The sequence below is a fragment of the Argiope bruennichi genome, chromosome 10, assembly GCF_947563725.1.
Source record: "Argiope bruennichi chromosome 10, qqArgBrue1.1, whole genome shotgun sequence".
NCBI classification, from domain to species: Eukaryota; Metazoa; Arthropoda; class Arachnida; order Araneae; family Araneidae; genus Argiope; species Argiope bruennichi.
Genome location: NC_079160.1, coordinates 88,920,491 through 88,939,434, shown reverse-complemented (window position 1 = coordinate 88,939,434; position 18,944 = coordinate 88,920,491). Strand labels below are relative to the sequence as shown.

The window sequence follows — 18,944 nt, the reverse complement described above, 5'->3', positions numbered from 1 at the left end:
AGTATGGAAAAAGCCTAATATTGCTTTGGATTCAAAAAATTTACGTCCTCTAGTTAAACATGATGGTGTCTCCGTCATGATTTGAGGTTGCATGGCTTCATCCGGGGTAAGAACTTTAATTTTTATAGATGGCATTATAAACGATATGGTTTACGTGGATATAGAAGTGCCAAAAATTTGGGTTGGGTTTCATTGTCCAGTAGGACAACGACCCCTATCAGAATGCACGTAGCTACAAAATTTGGTGTCTTTTATATTGTAATCAGCAGTTACACACATTACCACAGCACCTCGACATCAATACCATTGAATATCTGCCGCCCACACTCGAAGCAGTGGTCCAAAAACACAAAATTAGAAACCAAACCCATTTAAAACAAGTGGTGTAAGAAGAATGGGGTAAAATATCTTCAGATACCACCAAGCATGGGTCGAATCGGTAGCACGACGTTTAGAGGCCATTATAAAAACCAAAAAACATGCAATTAAATACTGACAAGTTCTTTCTATGCGTGATATTACAAGAATTTCATTGGTGTATTCTCAATTTTTTGAGGCAAAATTCTGCGTATGTTTATTTAAAATGCTTCTGAATTTTTTCAATTTAGAAGTTTTTCGTCGATTTTTCTTTATTTTTACTCTAAATTAAATCATTTGTTATGTGTAAAAATAAAAACATGTTTGCACTACACACACACACACACACACACACACACACATATATATATATATATATATATATATAGAGAGAGAGAGAGAGAGAGAGAGAGAAAGAGAGAGAGAGAAGCCTCGTGATTGTTTCAAAGAGGTTTCATCTGGTTAATGTCTTAAATTAATTAAAAAAAATAATAACTTAAGTAATAAATAATAATGTTCTCCCATGATAACTGGAAATTTACGATAGTAGATTTCATTTCATTTCTTTCTTTCTTTTCTTTTCTTTTTTTTTTTTTTTTTTTTTTGGCACAGTTTCCACAGAGATAGGTACTATAAATGTAGTCTTAAATGGAAAATATCTTTGAATGCAATTTTGTTCTTGGCACTGAACTGGTAAATTACTTTCATTATAATTAGTAACTAGATGTTTGGACAACTTGTTTTTTAAAGAAAATTACTTCCTGCAATAAAGACCCGAAAGGTTTTTAGACCATTCTTCAAGAGATTGCTCATAGGCGCGGGACAAGTGAATATTTATTTATTTTTTTCTTTGTAGAAGTGAGCATTACATAAGTTGCAAGTGTAATCTATTTTATATTAAAAACAAGAGAAGGAGAGAAATGGTCAATGGCTATCCTTTTTTAAGCCAGTATGTATAGCTTGCCAACCTTTTATGGTTGCCGAGTTTCTAATGACGTCATATGAGCATCCAATGAGCATTAGGATTCCGAGCTTCTGATATTGCGGCATCTACGTGCTTCGCTAATCGCAGGCACCAGAATCAAAAGCTAAATAAAAAAGAATCCGATTCAACTTTCTTATTTAGTTGTTGTTGTTTTTATAGTTGACAAATATACAGGTATGTATAAAATCTAGGATTAATTAACAAATAAATTTAATAATATGTTATTTAAAATTGAACCAATTAATATTTCGGAAGATTGGACTCGCTCCATAACGAATAATATTTTTTTTTTCGTGGTGATAAATAAACAAATGATGTTATCTAGTACTTGTGACTTAGATTAGAATTTGAAAATAAAGCTATTAATATTGTTATAAATTTAAATCAAAATATTCAAGATTTGATTCTTTTTTTATCGAAGTGTACTGCTCATGTGAAACATTATTCCAATTTTTAGTAAGTTGAAAAAATACATTTTAACAAATTATAATTTCCTTCTTTTTAAATTTTTGCATAAAAGATAAATACAGATTTTTTTATTCTGCTTCCTTTCAAAAATCTAAAAGAGGTTTTTTTTTTTTTTTTTGCTAATAGCGTTTTTTAAAATTGATGTCTCAAGAACAGAATTTTTTTTTTTAATTTTTCAAGATTTAAAAAAAAAGTCACTTATATTCTGTACATAATGAGCACTTAAATTCGCGAAATGTTAATATTATCAGAAATTTTTTGTTTCATATTTTCTCTTTTTTTTTTGTAAATATGAATCTTTACATATCTTTTAAGTTTTAGAATAATTTTTTTTGATCATAGTATTTTAATTTTGTAAACTAATTAGAAATAGAATAAATTTCTGTATGTGGAATTGACAAATATTATAATCTCTGCCTTCAGTAATAATGTAAAATCTACATGAATTTCTACTGAAGCATTTTATTTATTTATTATTTTTTTTTTTTTGAATTCCGGGAAATAATACTAGACAAATAAATTTTGTTCTTTTGCATTTTAAAACTGCCTCCTTTTTAAATATTAAGAATAGTTTTTATAGTATTTTCTTGATGTAAGACTGTTTTTATATCTCATTTAGTATATTTTTTGTCTGCTTATTGTTTTCACCTTTTCTTTGTCACCATATAGCTAATTATGTCCCTTGTGCTGAAAAAAAAAAAAAAAAAAGCCTACTGAATGAGAATAACCTAAAGTAAGACAAATTAAATTGAAAAACATTTTACTTTGTAATGCTACAATTAAAAGGAAAGTAGTGAATAGAAATAGAATAGGTTTATTTATAACATTATTAAATTATTTTGTTATGCCACTTTTCAGCATCCTTATGCAATGGAGATTATAACAAAAAGCTCAGACTCTCCTGACATATATTTGCACTTCTGATTATTAGATTATCTGATTATCTTCAAATTAAGGATTATTAACTGCAGCTGAAAAGTGATTATTATCATTAATATTATTTTGGATCAAATTTGTAATTATTTATCAATCAAGATATTATTTTTGTATTGACTTGACTATTACTTTTGTTTTTTATACACTCATGTGCAAAACTTAACCAATAAATAAATTTTTCAACATGCATATAGGAAATTGCAGACAAGACCTCTTTATAATCATTTCAAAGAAAAAACCAATTCAGTAAAAAGTTGATATGTATGCAAACATCAGGATCTCGTGTCACTTTATAAAGGACAAAATATGTAATGTCAGTATGTACACTGTAAGAAATTTAAAAAGAAAGGAGGAAAGTTTACATTTCCAGATATTTGCTCCAAATAAAAATGATGCACACTGAAAATGGGTGCAAGAAATCCTTAAGACACCTTTACATGAGATACAGGGATTGGAAAACTTGATGAAGGGCATAGCTAAAGAGTTTTCAATTGACGGAATGCTTGTCTGATACTGAGAAAGCATTCCAAAAAGCAGATACAATTGTAAAATGGATTAATGGTGGATGGTCAAGGAAAACAGCAACAACACATGACTAATATTATAATAATTTTATTAATGTAAAAAAAAAAAAAAAAAAAAAAAAAATTAGACAGAGGCACCTGACCAAAATAAGACAGAAAGGCAACATTATTCAGCCCCTGTGTATGGTTACCAGAGACAGATGTCTCAGTTTACTGTAGTCAGAAAAATAGTCGCCTACAAGTCTGAAAGTAATGGATTTTGGATAAATAGGCTGCTGCATAATAGTGGATTATTCCTCCAGGATCCAAAATGCTGCATACCAATGGTAGCATACCATTGCCATCATCATTTACAATGGTGTGGTGAACTTAAAAACTGGACATCTATGCAATATCTTACAAATAAATCCTAATACCATTTGATATAGAACAAAATAAAAATTCTTTATTACATATCAAATCATAATAATAGGGGAACAACTATTACAAGGAAAGATATTTAATCCATTTATGTACCATATGTCATAAAAATTGGATAATTTTGGAGTCAAATTCAGAATAGCTACTGATGCTCAGTCAAAATATTTGTTGAAAGCCTTCTCATATTTAGGTAAAAATGCAAATAAATCCATTCATAAAAGCTATTGGAGAACATGTGATACGAAATCTGGTCATGGTATTCCATAATAGTTGAAGAAATATCAATATTAAAATTTGTTCACCTTTAAAATTAACTAATACTTTAAGGAGTAAAAAGTTTTATTGGTATATGTGATATAGAAATTGCCGAACTAATTGAAATTTGAAAGAGAACTGCATTCCAGCAGAATTCACAAGCATAATAGTATCACTCTGACTGCATACCAAGAAGAAAATAGAATAAAAAATTTTTATTGCAATAACAGCAAATAAAAAAAAACATGAAAATTGAAATCATTTAAAATTGTGTGAATAAAGCTATCTTTTTAATGTTCATCGCATCATTATGTTGCTCACCTTTATACATCATTGTATATATATGTGTGTATATATATATATATATTTGTGTGTGTGTGTAAACATATCTTAGCAGATGCCTGACCTAAAAGAAAAAACTTTTGAAATTTTAACTGCAATATATTTTATCACAGGAGTCATAATTTGTGCAAGAGTGAAGCAATGATCAAATTAATGTGTGTTGACATAGCGATATAAGAGCAAAGTGACAAAAATTTTTTCCTTCAATGATTTTACTAAGAGAATCGGATAGGGATTTCTTTGACATGTGCAGACTTAGGAAAGGGAATCTTGGGTATCTTTAAAAGAATGTTGCACACATTAAGTGTTTTTATCCTTTTACTTGGAGTGTTGAAAATGCTTAAGTTGTCAGTTTTCTAGAGTGCATATTAAAAATAATTAAATAAAGCTTGGAATTGGATCAGAAAATAAGAGAACATTTTAGAATGAAGTTAATATGAAAGGGCTAAATTAAGATAAAAATTAGGTTTTAGTTAGTCTGCTTTAGTTTTTTTTTTTTCCAAAACTACAAAATTTTTAAAAATAGTGCTTTTTTTTATAGTTGTTTTCTTGACATTTTTACTGTCAGAATTTCATTATTTAGTTAGTACAAAATGGAAAAAATGAAAAAAAAAAAAAAAATTCTATGTAAATATGCAAGAAAAATTTTTTTAGTCATATTATAATGTTTAGAAAGTGTTGGAAAATTGGCAATCACATCTGATTAAAGATTAATTTTAAATATGAAAAATATTGATTTTTCTCTGTTAAAGAAGATTCATTAATAGCAAAAAATTCTCAATCACAGAGAGTAAAGAACATACTTAAGAAGAAAAAAAAGGTCAAATAGAATACAAAGAGCAACAGATATTTAATAAAAATTGAGTTTCTGAAACGCTGATATCAGTTTAAGTTCAAATTCATGAAATTTGGTATAAAATTTAATTCATATCACAATAACCATATTTATATGGGCAATGATGATCTATAAACATTTATATGTTTTGAATTAAAGCAACAGTTTCTTATCTCTTTTGGTACACTGAGTGGGAATACCATTTTAATTTAATTCTTTGAAAAAGCTGGTGATGCATCATTGCTATGACACACTGAAATTAATGTATTAAATAAAATATAAATAAAGATTCCATTGCATATATCTTTGTTTAATAAATATACAAATTTCTCTTCTATGTGTTTGCTAAAAATAAATTGACTTTTTTTTTTTTTTAGCTCATACTAATAAAATGAGTTTTTTATTTTTAAGTTCAAATTGTTCAGATGCTTGATTTCATAATTTTTAATTACATTTCTATAGATATGAATTATAGTTTCATTTTTTAAATATTTTATCTCTTTGTATTTTATTCTTTCTTATGAAATATATATAGCAAAAATTGTTTAAAAATGCAATTAAATCTTAAAGGAGAAATCTAATAATGAATTCTAAAAGAACAAATTTCTAATATTTAATCTTAAAGGAAAAACTTTTTATATCTGCATTAACACACTATAATTTCTACTCTTGTATTAGATTCCAAATAAGCAGCTATTCAAGTGACTATTTTACATTAAATTTTAAAATATTATATTTGTTGCATAGTAATGTTATATTTATTTATTTTAGATATGAAAAAGAGTTTAAGTTGAAATGTCCTGTTGCTGATTAATTAATTAAGATGGCTCTTAGTAAAATGGCTCAAGCTAAGCATCTGTTAGAAGAAGAAGATGATGATGTTGACGGTACATTTTTAGAAACTGTTCAGTTTCTGTTGTTTAAAAAATTGTAAAGTTGCCAAAATTTTGACCCATAATACACTTTAGTGTCTATTTACATAGATTTAATTTATCTAAATTTCTTTAAAAATATTATTGATTATAAGATCAAAGTAGAATAGCTACTGTCTTTGATGTTGCATAACAGATTTATCAATACTTTTTCTAGATTATACTTAACAAAGGATTTTAACTAAAGGATTATAAATTTATTCTTATAGCCAGTGAAACTTTAAATGTATAGTAAGCAGAAATATACAAGTTGCAGCATTATTAAAAAAATAATAATAATATTGTTACTGTATGTTAAACTGCTTACAATTTTTTCCTTTGATAGAGACATCAAATTGAAATTTAATTTATAAATAAAATTTCATTCATGATGATTTGAAAAATTATTATTTATAATTAAAACATCCATATATTTTTATTTTATTTATTTATTTTGTAAGGAAATTGTGTTTTAAACATAAAATTGGCAATATACAGATAATTTATTTGAATGGCTTTTTATATATTTTAAATGGAGCATAGCATATATAAATATTTTTATAAAAAAAGACAAAAGGATCGGACTTTCTGAAAATTGTTAAGCATAATGAAATAGCTTAAACAACTAAAGCTATGTAGAATATGATTTAATTAAAAAAAAATTTATTTACTATAATTTGTGAAGTTGCCATGTTCCCATTTTATACCATTCAGAAGTAGTCATTAATCTGCAAAAAAAAGAAAAAAAAACTTATTATAATTTATTATTGAAAAAAAAAAAAAAAACTGGAAATTTTATTCTAATATAGAAGGAAAAGTGCTCAAATTTTGGCAAAGGAAAATTTTATATTCATCTGTTTTTTGGAGTATTTCATTAGCAATTCGCTTAGTAATTTTAGTGTCAGTAAAATTATCATTCTGTCATGACAACTCTTCAAATCATTAAAAAAAAAATTTTTTTTACTAATTTTACTAGAAGATATTCTCATGTCTAAGAAAAAAAAAACCCAGTGTATATAGAACAAACAAATCTGATCCTGGGATGGTCAGTGTCAAATCTTTTCAATAAAAGGCTGAATTGCTGCCAACACAACTTCACAATAAGAAATGGTAGTAGATTTATTTACAATGCATTAAATATAACTTATTGATAGATAATTACATGCAACAACTTACAAAAAACCGTAGCAGATCTTAATTCTGGCAATTTATTTAGAAATTACAATTGCTCTTTTATGAAATAGAGCTTGAAAGGATGGAATATTTATATATAATTGATATTTTATAAAAAACTATCTTTTAATCAATAAAAGCAGGATAAAAACTGCGTATTTGTTCATAACTTTTCTTCTTAATTCATTAAAAGATTTTGTTTTAAAAAAACATTCATTAATTTTTATTTTCTTAAATCTTCCTCATCATAAAGTAGTTATTTTATTAATATATTTTGTCGCTAAAAGTTTCTAAAATTAGTGAATTTCATTTTAATTTTTAAGAAAAGACTAAAAGATGGGTTTTAATTTTTTTGCTCTATATATTTATAACGTAACTTAAAAACTCTACTTAATACAATACCATATCCTAAATAGTTTTGTCATTGAAAATGCATTCAAATTTGCTTATGAATCTTAAATTCTAATTTTGTTATTTTACTTCATTTAGGGTGATAAGTAATAGCTTAGCTAAAAATCATTATTATATATATATATATACACACATATAAAAAGCAATTTTTATATATAGCAGCATTGAATTTATGATTTTTTTTTCCAGAAAACCTTTTATACTTGAATTTTTATCAAGGAAATCTTCCCTTTTTAAAGCAAGTTCCTCTTCATCGAATTCCAGATCGTTTAAAGTTTGAAGCAGCTGCATTGTATTTTGGAACTAGTCAGTATGAAAATGAATGGAAGGGTGTCCTTGAAGATTTAGGAGTGGATTATATAACTATGTATGTAAGTTATCAAAAGGTTTCAGCATTCTGAATAAAAAGAAAATATTCAGTTCAATGCTCAAAATCACTTAAATTTAAGCTGTATTCAAGGTATTGTTGAATATTTTTTTAGAAAAATCTGGAATTTTCTCTTAAACTACTGCATGAAATTAAAATTACCTAAATTGAAGGATTTTGTAATAAAACTAAATACAGTAAGCTTTTGGTTAATAAAATTATTGTGTTTAGAGATGATATATGTTTATTATTTAATTGCTTATTATTATTTATTGTTTACAATTATTATTTAATTGTTTATTTATTATTATTATTTTAAATCAACTAATTTCACATAGAATGTTAGGAAAGAATAGCAATAGCAATATAAGGATTCAAAGTTTTTTGAAGTGCACATTTTTATTTTTTGTGCTGAATATTATATATTTTCCTGCCAATTTTTTGTTTTAAAATCATCCCCATATGGTGTCACTGATACATTATCATCAGAAATACACAAGTGTACAGAATTTAAAAGTTGTAACATATCAGAAAACTAGTGAAACATTTATTATTATATTCCATCTTTATAAACAGGAAATAAGTCAATCTAAATAAAAAGAAAAAATGAAAGAAAAAAACGTGAATTCTTACTATGCATGTGTGTACTAATATATATATATATATATATATATATATATATATATATATATATATATATATATATAATTGGTTTCTCTGGCCAGTCATAATTCATTGCTCTTCCTTCATTTGAGAGTTCATAATATTCTTTTCTTTTTTAAGTGTAGCAAAGCACAAACGTTCTTAGAATGGAAATCCACTATGCAGAAAACAGAAACATTATTTACATTCATTTGTCACAGTCTTTTGGAAATTTGTCATAGATAGATAAAAGTTTGTACTTCTCACTTTTGATTTTCATTCTCATTTATTTATACATTAAATTCGCTGATGCTATTAGCATTACTTTATTATGTACTTCCATCCTTCCTGCAAAAGCACTAACTAATGTTAGTTGATTCTTTTTTTTTTCTTTTTATGTGTTTGTAATCCACATATGTATCCTTGTCTAAATACATTCTTTCCTGAGAATATTTGTTGCCCAATTTATTCATGATCTAAAATGTTCTTTAATCAAATGCAGAAATGTTCTTAATATTGTCTTCCACTATTTTTGGTGAACTTTTCATAAATAACTTTGGATGAAATTTGCATGCAATCTAATATTTTAGCTCCATCCAACAATATTCTGGGTTCTTTAAAAGAATATTTAAAATTATGATAATACTGATGATAATACTGAGTAGTTTGCATTCTATTCATTGATACTGTGAAGCTTTAGAATTTATCATTATTACAGCAGATCATTTTGATATCAATTGATGAAAATTTAATAAGACATTAGCATTTATGTGATATGCATTTTGTAAATTAATAGTTGTATATAATAATGCAATTCAATATTCTGTAAAAAATTGTATTTTTTTTTATGTTTTTCATGAAAATTTACAATTTAATTATCAAAGAAAATTTTCTGCTGGATGTAAGCAAATTCAGTTCTTTTAGATTTTGATTTTCATTCTTTTGTTAATTTCCGAATTTTGTTAAATGTGATTGGAAATTTTTAAATTTTAATTTAGATGGTGAAATTCAATATTACAATTAGAAATGAATTCAGACTCTTAAATGTAGTATATTATTATAAATATCTTTCACATGCATACAGTTTCTTAAATTTTCTTTTATTTGTTATGATTTTTTTTATTTATTTTCTACTGCACACTTAATTATTATATTATATTTTCTATTGCACTCTAAAATATTTGTATATTTGTTTAAAAAATTAAATCAGTCATTTCATTGTTTTTCTTTTCCTCACACATTTAAATGTATTGAAAACTTTCTCTTGAATAATCACAATATTTTTATATGCACTTCATTCTTGGTAAATTTTACTAAAGGAAATCACTTAAATGATTTTAGTCTTCATTTTTTTTAAAACTTCCTTTTTTTATTTCTGAATAAATTTAATGTTTATAAATAATTATATTAAAGGAATATTGAAAACATTATCAAATAATATAAGTATTCTTTCTGATTTTCTTAAGAAATTATTACCAATTGAAATAACTTTAGATATTGATTTTTTTTTTATTTTATTCTGAAAAATTTAGGAAAAAGTCAGATATTCAAATTTTTAAAAAAATATATCGGATTCAGATGCAAAATGTATAAATCATGTAACCGAACAATCATATTATTAACATGCACACACCTATATTACAATTCTTCTTACTGAGTGGAGACATGTTAAATATATATTAATAAATTAGAAAAAATGTTTAAAATAATTAGTATTTTATTCTTAAAATATAATCAATACTTCATTTTTAAAGCAGCAAGTAATTTTGACTTGTTTTCAAATATGTCTTTGACTTGGTACATTCATTTAATGTCAAAAGATATTGAAAACGCATTTAAGCTTTTTACTTCCATTAATGGATTAAAAATTATTGAATACTAATTTGATCATCTGAGAATTCAACACTTAAATTATTTAAGTTTTATCAACTAGTAAGAGGAAATTTTACCTTCTGACTTAAGATAATAATTTTATTTAGGGACATAATTTGTCTTGACCAAATAATTCACTTAAAGTTAAAACGAGTTTATGCAGGTACATTAACCATGGTTGGTTATATTTGCAACATTTTTTTTTTTTTTTTGTTATTTAAAAAAAATTAAGCAGACATCTAAGTTAGAGAAATAATGAACTATTTCCTAGAATGGTAATTACTATTTAAACATATCTTACTGAATAATAATTTTCTAATACCAAATGAATGTTGATAATATGCTGAGAGCATTATAAAATTAATTTATGTGAATTCCTCTGTAATATATTATCAAGCTAATTATATTTTAATAACTTCTTACTTTCTAAGTTTGTATTTCCTATAAAGACTATGTTTAATATCATTTTTAAGTACACATTTGGCTACTTTTTAAAATATTTGATTTTCAATTATAGGGCATTGATTTTAAATCAAGCAAAACTGGCAATCTACCAATTTATTTGGCTTTGAACGGAGTTCTACAAAGTAACAGAAGTTTTGGAGATTTCATTGATGTTTTATGCAAAAGAGAAAAATTTCATATTCTCTGCCATTTAAAGCCATTTGTAGAAGGTAAAAGCTCTTTGTTATCTTAATAATTTCTTTAAATTTTTCATATCTTTATTTATTTATTCATTGTTTTATTTTTGTTAAAAGAATTATTTTTTGCACTTATTTTTTTTTTCTGAAAATATATTATACTTTTCCCAAAGTACACTCATCATTGAAATATTTTGCATCCAACATTAAATGAAAAATATTGAATTAGCAAAGTTAAATATAAAATAAAATTAATGAACAAAGAGAAAATACATTAAAAATAATAATATTTTAGAAGTATATTGGCCGTTTATTTTGTAAATAGTGTAAGTCCATTTTTTGTAATTGCGAGATATTTAAAGGTTTGCATTTCCATAAATTTAAAAATATTGGTAAGTATTAATAGATATATTTTTTGTTTGTGGTACCAGATAATGTAAGTTTAGAATCCAGTAGACCTTACAGTGCTGATTAAAAAAATAAGAATTTTATTATAACTAAATGGACTTGCCTCACTTTCAAAATTAATGAATTATTGTAAATGTTATTGCCTTTTTTTATGATTTTGCCTTTTTTTTATGATTGCCTTTTTTTAATGACAAAAACAAAATACTGTTCAAAAATTTGTAATTATTTATTCATTTGATAAAAAGTGAAACAAAACAAAGAATAATCTTGTAGAAAATATAACATAACAAAAAACAATTCAGTTTTATTAAGAATTTCAATGAAATTATACATTTTCAGTTTATACGCAGGTATAATTAAATTGAATTTTATTCAGGATTTAACATTTTAAAATGTTCATGATGAACAGGAGGTATATATGGTAATAAATCCATTATGTTCTTGCATTTTTCAGATGTAATAGATTTCCTTTTTTTTATACATAAAAGATCATTTTATATTTTGGAAATTACTTGGTCTTCCTCATTGTGGTGGCAAATCGATAATTTTAAATTCAGCATCTCGTTCTATTGAAGTTTTGTAGAACATTTTGTATGGTGCAGCCCTTGTAAATCTGATCCAGCATATAGTTAAACAATTCAGGGTCTCTCCATCGGTATTTTTATTTCTTTTTAAAACCGCTTTTTCCAGATGTATTGTTGAAAATAAATATCTGTGTTTAATTTTATGTATTAAACATTTATTATGTTTTCGACAATTTCATATTACTTTATAGTAATCCTAAGGAATATACAAGGAACTGGTTTTCCGGATTGCCAGTTCTACCACTCTAAGATCACGATCATTTGGTAAAATTGAATGTCTTGACAACAAAAGTTTGTGATCAATGATATATAGAGTGTGTGTAACATTAATTAAATAAAAATTGGGACTTGGAACTGTAAAATGAAAAAATATTTTGTTATTTTAGAATTAGTTGCTTAATGTTTACATAAGCCTTATAATTACTTATTACTTATGATTTATAATGCCTTTCCTTGAAATTAATTTTCTGTGCCTGCATCTTTTGTTATCATATTTCTAATTTTAATAAAAAATATTGTTTATGCATATGTTGTTGCATAATATCTAAAGAGAGCTTTGGAGCATTGTTTCTAAATTTGGCACAAATATATTTTAAAGATTTGGAAGGTGCATTTTGGATATTTTTGAAAGATTTTAATTAATTAAAAAAATGATGTTAAATTTTGATATATTCTTGTTTTTTTTTCTATCAGAAATATAATCATATAAAAAAAATTTACACCAATTTCAAGCTTATTTATTCATTTATTTTCTTTTTTAATTATATCAACTTTTGTGTTAGGCAGTTTTTGTCCCTATTTTTTGGCAATTTTTTAATTAAATTTGCAACAGTATCTTTTAAACTATAATGAAATTTAAATAATTTTCTTTGTTTTTATAAATAATTATTTGCATGTTTTTCTTCCTTTGTTGAAAGCTAAGGAAATAAGTTTTCTCTCTCTCTCTCTCTCTCTCAAATTCTTGGCCATTGTTAAAATAAATTGTTTTTAGATATTAATATATTATATGGTTATACTTGTTAGTCTGTTTATTTTTTATTATGTTTCAACCTAGTTAACATGCTATGCATGCTCATACAAAATAAATATTGCACTTCATCGCTTTAATGTTGGAATCAACTAAGAAATAAAATGGCATATACGATTATCATTCAAATATGGCATTGTATGACTTGACTCTTTTTGTGAGGGACATGCATATAGTAAGTAAAACAAGTACAAGGCTTAAATGTCTATCTAATTTGATGCTTAAAATATTATATTGTTAGACATGCAAAAATCATGTTTCATACAAAAGATTGAATCGGGATTAAATTTAGCCATTGTTCCTGGTGAACTGGTTGTCAAAGAAGACTAATAAATTTTTGTTTCCAATTTAGTATATTGTAATATTAGTATTATTTATTAAACTCAACTAAAGGAATTAGTTTCATTGCTATTAAATACTTTCTCCCCCCCCCTTTTTGCCGTGCTATAAGTATGGTGGTATAAACTGTCATATATCCAGGATTACTATTGCTAAACAATTTAACTGAATTTGCCTACAGGAATCAGTTTTGAAATGGTTACTATTGATTTAATTATGTCATATCTATAATATGATGAAAAGGTTATTCACAATTATGTTTCCATACAGATTACATTTTTTCAAATGTTTCTTTTGATCTTTGATCTTAAAATACTTGCCATTCATACAAATATAGAAGAATTACTAAAGTGAGACTAAATATTATTTCTTTTAATGCAAAATATTTTCTTCTGATTTATGTATCTGAATCAATATAAATGTTAAGATAAATATCAAGAATTGAAAATAAATCTGGACTAAATAGATTTTTTCGAACTACATAGTGTTTATTGTGAATAATCAGTAATAAAGGCTAATGTTCCCTTTTCAAAAGTTTTTGGAATTGTCTCTTTTTTGAAGTAATAATGATAATTGTTTCAATATTCTAAATAAATTTCTCTAAAAAGTACTTGTAAAATGGAGAAGAATCTTATTCTAATCAATATTATAGGCTAATCTTTCTCAAAACTTTTTATGGTTTTAATATATTTTTCTTGAATTAATAATGTTATTTTTCAATGTTAAAATACTTTGTCACTAATGAGATTAATTGATTTTATTCTCTATTTTAGAGTTACTCTCTAAAAAGCACTATTTAGATGATAAAGGGCCTTATTTTGGACCTCCCCCAAGTGCTCCAGAGTTTTCATCTCTTGAAGTAACCAGCTCTTTGGCAGATTTATATGATTCTGAATCCAATTCAGTAACTTGCAAGGAAAAGAAAAAGAGAAATTTGAAAGGTCATAAAATTGCTTCAGAACACTTTCAAAATTCTGAAGTCATTTCTTCTTTTGCAAATAACAATGTATTTTCAGCAGTTTCAAACTTCCAAAATGTTAATGAAGCAATATCAGTTTTTATAATGCATTCCATGCTGGATAAAAAATATGCTAAAAAATTAGCTACATGTCTTAGAGAAAAGAACTTTCAAGTGGTAACATCAGCAAATATTTTTCATTTCTTGAGACAGAATCCCACTTTGATGATGAAGGCTGTAGATGAAAAAGTAGGTCGTGATTAGTTTTTTTTTTCTTTCTATTTTTTTAGATACATTTATTCCTGAATCCAATATTGTTCCCTTTCTACTTTTCCGTATATGTAATATACAGAAATTATAAACCATCTGAAACTTCGAACTTGAGATTTTGATTATTATCCATGTTTCAGACCTCTTTGAGTTCGAAAAACACATTTTTGGAAAATGTCTGTCTATCTGTCCATCAGCAACAAAGATAACTCAAAAACGCTTTGAGCTGGATGACTGAAATTTGATATACAGTCTTTACATCAAATTTGCAGATTTCTATCAAATTCTGAATAAAATCATTTTAGATGAACTCTGTCTGTCCGGCTGTTCGAATATAAGTTAACATGATAATTACAAAATTAAGAGTGCTACATAGTTTAAATTTGATACACAGATTCAATATTTACAGTGTAGACTCCTTTCAAAAATTGAGCCAAATTTAACAACAGGTTGACTATCTGTTGCTCTGTACTTCCCTGAAAAGTACTGACAAGCAAACGCAAAGATTTAAATATATCACATTTGGTATGGGATTTTGCGACAAGAGTAGCTCTGTGTTAAATTTTTATTTCAATTGATTCAGAAAAATGTGTCTAAAAAATAAATTCGATTTTTGGATTCTATTAATCACACATGCCAGGAATTTATCATTAAATAACTTGCCAAGGATGACACGATAGATTTAGTAAAAAATGCCAAATTCATACCAAGAGTTAATATTTTTTAATTATTGTTTGACAGTGCTATGCAAGGTGTTCTCTGTCTTGACAAGTGCATTGGAGAGTATGCAAGAAAGTTTTGAGAGACCACTCCTGCTGATTATTATCTTCCAGATCATTCATTTGCAACCTTGCATTTCTTCTTCAATTTGGCTTCTTAATTTTAAATTACCTTGTTATAACCACTGGGGCAAAGGAAGAAGAAAACACTCAGAAGCTTACTTGTATCATTTTTATTGCACATATGTGTGAACATTTATATAGAAGAGGGATGCTACAGTGCCCTCTATGGAATATTAAATAAAATTTCTAACAATACTAAACTGTAAAAGAATTTTTAAAACATTAACAGAATTAATTTTTTTTCAAAATCTCTTTAACTATGAAATAGAAATATCATTTCTCTGATTCTTAATTGGAAGCATGTAGATGAATTTGAGCATTGTTCGAAAGTTACCCTATTTTAAAAAGTATTTGTGCATTTCACAAATATACAAAAATTAAGCAATAAATTTTTAAAAAATTAAAATACAAATAAACTCAGTGTAAATCATGTTTTTACATGCAGACTATAGTTCCAATTGCAAGCTGCTGCTATTGGGGCAGTAGATAAAGAAGTTGTTAACAAATGTGACATTCTAGTTTCACTTCATTGTCTCAACTAACTGCTCACAAAACATTCAGTTGGTGATCCTTGGATTGCTGGAGAAGGACTTTGGCTCACCTGCAATCATATGGTTTAAAAAAACTACTTGCTAAACTGGAAACTACAAAATCTATTAGGATGGCTGTTAGTCTTTAACTAAATAAAAATGGATAGTAAAATGTTTATAGTAAAGAAAATAGAAATTTTTTTCCTCATACAGCAGCAAGTTGGAGGAAATAAAATTATAAAATATTAGTTGAAGCTCTGCATTTGCAAATAAAATCTTTATTCTGAAAAACTTTAATAGGCTGTATATAAGTATCCTTCTGAAGAAGAAATAAAACTGATTGATTTAGTTTTGAGTTTTTGTATATTAAGCTTTCAAAATTTGATACATTGATAGCTAGTGAATAGCACTAGATAGAAAGTGCATTGGTAGCTAGCTCCCATAGTGATATGATCCAGGAATTATTTATAAATATGTATTTCAGGTAAGCTTCTGATCTGAAGAAATTCTTTTTGACAAAAATATTTCACATATAAATTTAGTTCCATTTCTAAACTATAATGTCTCATTTGAATCTTCAGTTTAATCAAGATGTGTGCATATCATTAATAGATGAAAAAATATTATATAAAAAAGTACATACATAAAATGGTAATTTTTTAAAAAAATATTTTCTTAAGCAACAAAGAATATGCTTATTCCATTGAGGGGAAAAAAAAAAAAAAAAAAAAAAAAAAACAGGATGGGCGAATTCATATAAGGAGAACCAAACAAAATGAACTAAAGCAACTTTAAGATAATAAATAATTTGACTTGTTTCCTGAAATATTTGTAAAAATTCTGAAAAATTTAAGTCAGAAATATCACTTTGAATTTGTATTCATGATGTAATTTAAAATGCTATATTTTCTAATTGTTTGTTTTTAATTTTCAGGTTGATTTTGTTGTACCAGTAATTTCTCCATCGTTTATGAAACAAATCCAGTTTACAGGCTATTATACTACAGAAATAAGAGACATAGAAAGTGAAGCTAATACTTTTATGTATGATCGTCTGTTGAATGAATATTCTAGTCATGGTAATTTTTTTAATCATCGAGTGAAACCTGTTTGTTATTCCTTAGAAAGCAGAAAGATTGTCAATAATGATCAAATTCTTTCTCGGCCAATTTATTTACCATATAATGAATTAAAAAATGATCAAATGCTGGAAAAAGAATTTCTTCCTCTCTTGAGACACAATAAAAAATATTTACAACCTTCTAAGTAAAATGTTTAAAAATACAGAGAATAAAGAGAATTAGTTATATGTATATTCAAGTACTGATTGACTTTTTAAAAAAAAAAACTGGCTATTTGCAAGAACATTTCAATAATGTGGAATATTATACCATGGAGTGACAGAAATGTGATTTTTAATAAACAGAATATTGGTATTATACACATATATATTTAAAGGAATTTTGTTAGCAAAACACAGACCATATTTTTAAAAAAGTACTGAAAAGTAGTTTTTACTTCATTATATCATTTTATTATTAAGTTAATTTTTTAATGTTCAATATATTAAAAAAAGTGCTATTATTATTTATTTATTTTATTATTATTATTGCATTTTAAAAGAAGGGAATTTAGTTTCATTTTAAACTACAGTCTAAATATTTTAACTACATCTCTTATATATTAGTTTTTAAAAAAATTTGAGAATGAATTTCCATTTCTCAAATCTTTAAATTTTAAGATTTTAAAAAATTAAAAAAAAAAATCTAGATGATCTAGGAAAAGATTTCGATCTAAAAAAAATCTAATCTGTTTAACTGTACTGTAATTGTGAATTTTATTTAACTGTACCCAAAGGACATGATCATATCCACACATTTTGAAAGATTTTTACATCATATCTGACACTATTTACAATTAGTGTACCAGCCTTTAAACATCATTGTGCTTAAAAATCTGTTATAGTTAAAAGTATGTTATCTGTTAAAACTGAATAATAAGTAATTTTGTAAAAGGACATAGTAAAATATATGTATATATATTGATCTTAATTTAATCCAATCTTAAGTTTTTAATATATATATATTCTTCTCTTAAGAAGTTATTTAAATGTATTTATGCATGTGAATTATATTAATATTTTGAATTTTTTTCAGTTATATTGAATTTCTAGTTAATGATAATTTTTCTCACTTTGAAAAAAAAACAGGTTACATTTACCTATTGTCAATTATGTAAATCATGTATTTTGCACAAACTATTTGAATTTCTTGAAACTTTGAATTCTGAACATGATCATCATATTTCATTCAAGAAATTTATATCTTTTGCTTTATACTGTTAATTGTAAATGCATTTTGTTCTATCATTGTATAACTCAATTATATGAATATATATCAGAAAAACTGCTTTTTTTCTGTATTGATTTAAATTTAATTTAACTGAATTATTTGCAGATTTATGTTGATTATTTAAAAGTTATATATAAACAATTTTTCACTTCATTATATGTTGTTTATTATATTTTTGCCAAATATATGGAGCTTTTGTAAATGAGTGCAATATATTAAAATAATTGCTATTTTGTATTATTTTTCTCAATGTAAGATTCAAATTATGGATATATTTTATAATAAATTTTTATATTTTTAAAAAGCATTTATGTTTTATATATGCTTAAACCTGGTGTTGTATTTTTATACGATTTAAATAAAAAGATTTCTTGTTTATTTAAATTAATTCTAATTTCTTTAAAATAATCACATTTTTACTAGTGTTATAATTAAAATTTCCCTATAGCTGGTTAGTTCTAAAAGGAATAACATTCTTTAGGAATAACATAAAAAT

General features: G+C 25.2%; 1 protein-coding gene across 3 annotated transcripts; it reads left to right on the top strand.

The window, feature by feature from the left end:
- The first annotated feature begins 1,392 nt into the window (after positions 1–1,392).
- LOC129989307 (uncharacterized) lies at positions 1,393–18,448 on the top strand. Of its 3 annotated transcripts, none has more exons than XM_056097753.1 (6): positions 1,393–1,516; positions 5,894–6,009; positions 7,807–7,988; positions 11,016–11,172; positions 14,271–14,704; positions 17,032–18,448. In XM_056097753.1, the coding sequence occupies exons 2-6, from the start codon at positions 5,946–5,948 to the stop codon at positions 17,365–17,367; spliced, it is 1,173 nt and encodes a 390-aa protein (XP_055953728.1). In that variant the 5' UTR covers positions 1,393–1,516; positions 5,894–5,945; the 3' UTR covers positions 17,368–18,448. The 3 variants fall into 3 exon arrangements, with proteins under 3 accessions (XP_055953728.1, XP_055953727.1, XP_055953729.1); XM_056097752.1 differs by lacking the exon at positions 1,393–1,516 and adding an exon at positions 1,646–1,798; XM_056097754.1 differs by lacking the exon at positions 1,393–1,516 and adding an exon at positions 1,646–1,798 and having other exon boundaries at positions 14,271–14,438; positions 17,032–17,168.
- The last annotated feature ends 496 nt before the right edge of the window (positions 18,449–18,944 follow it).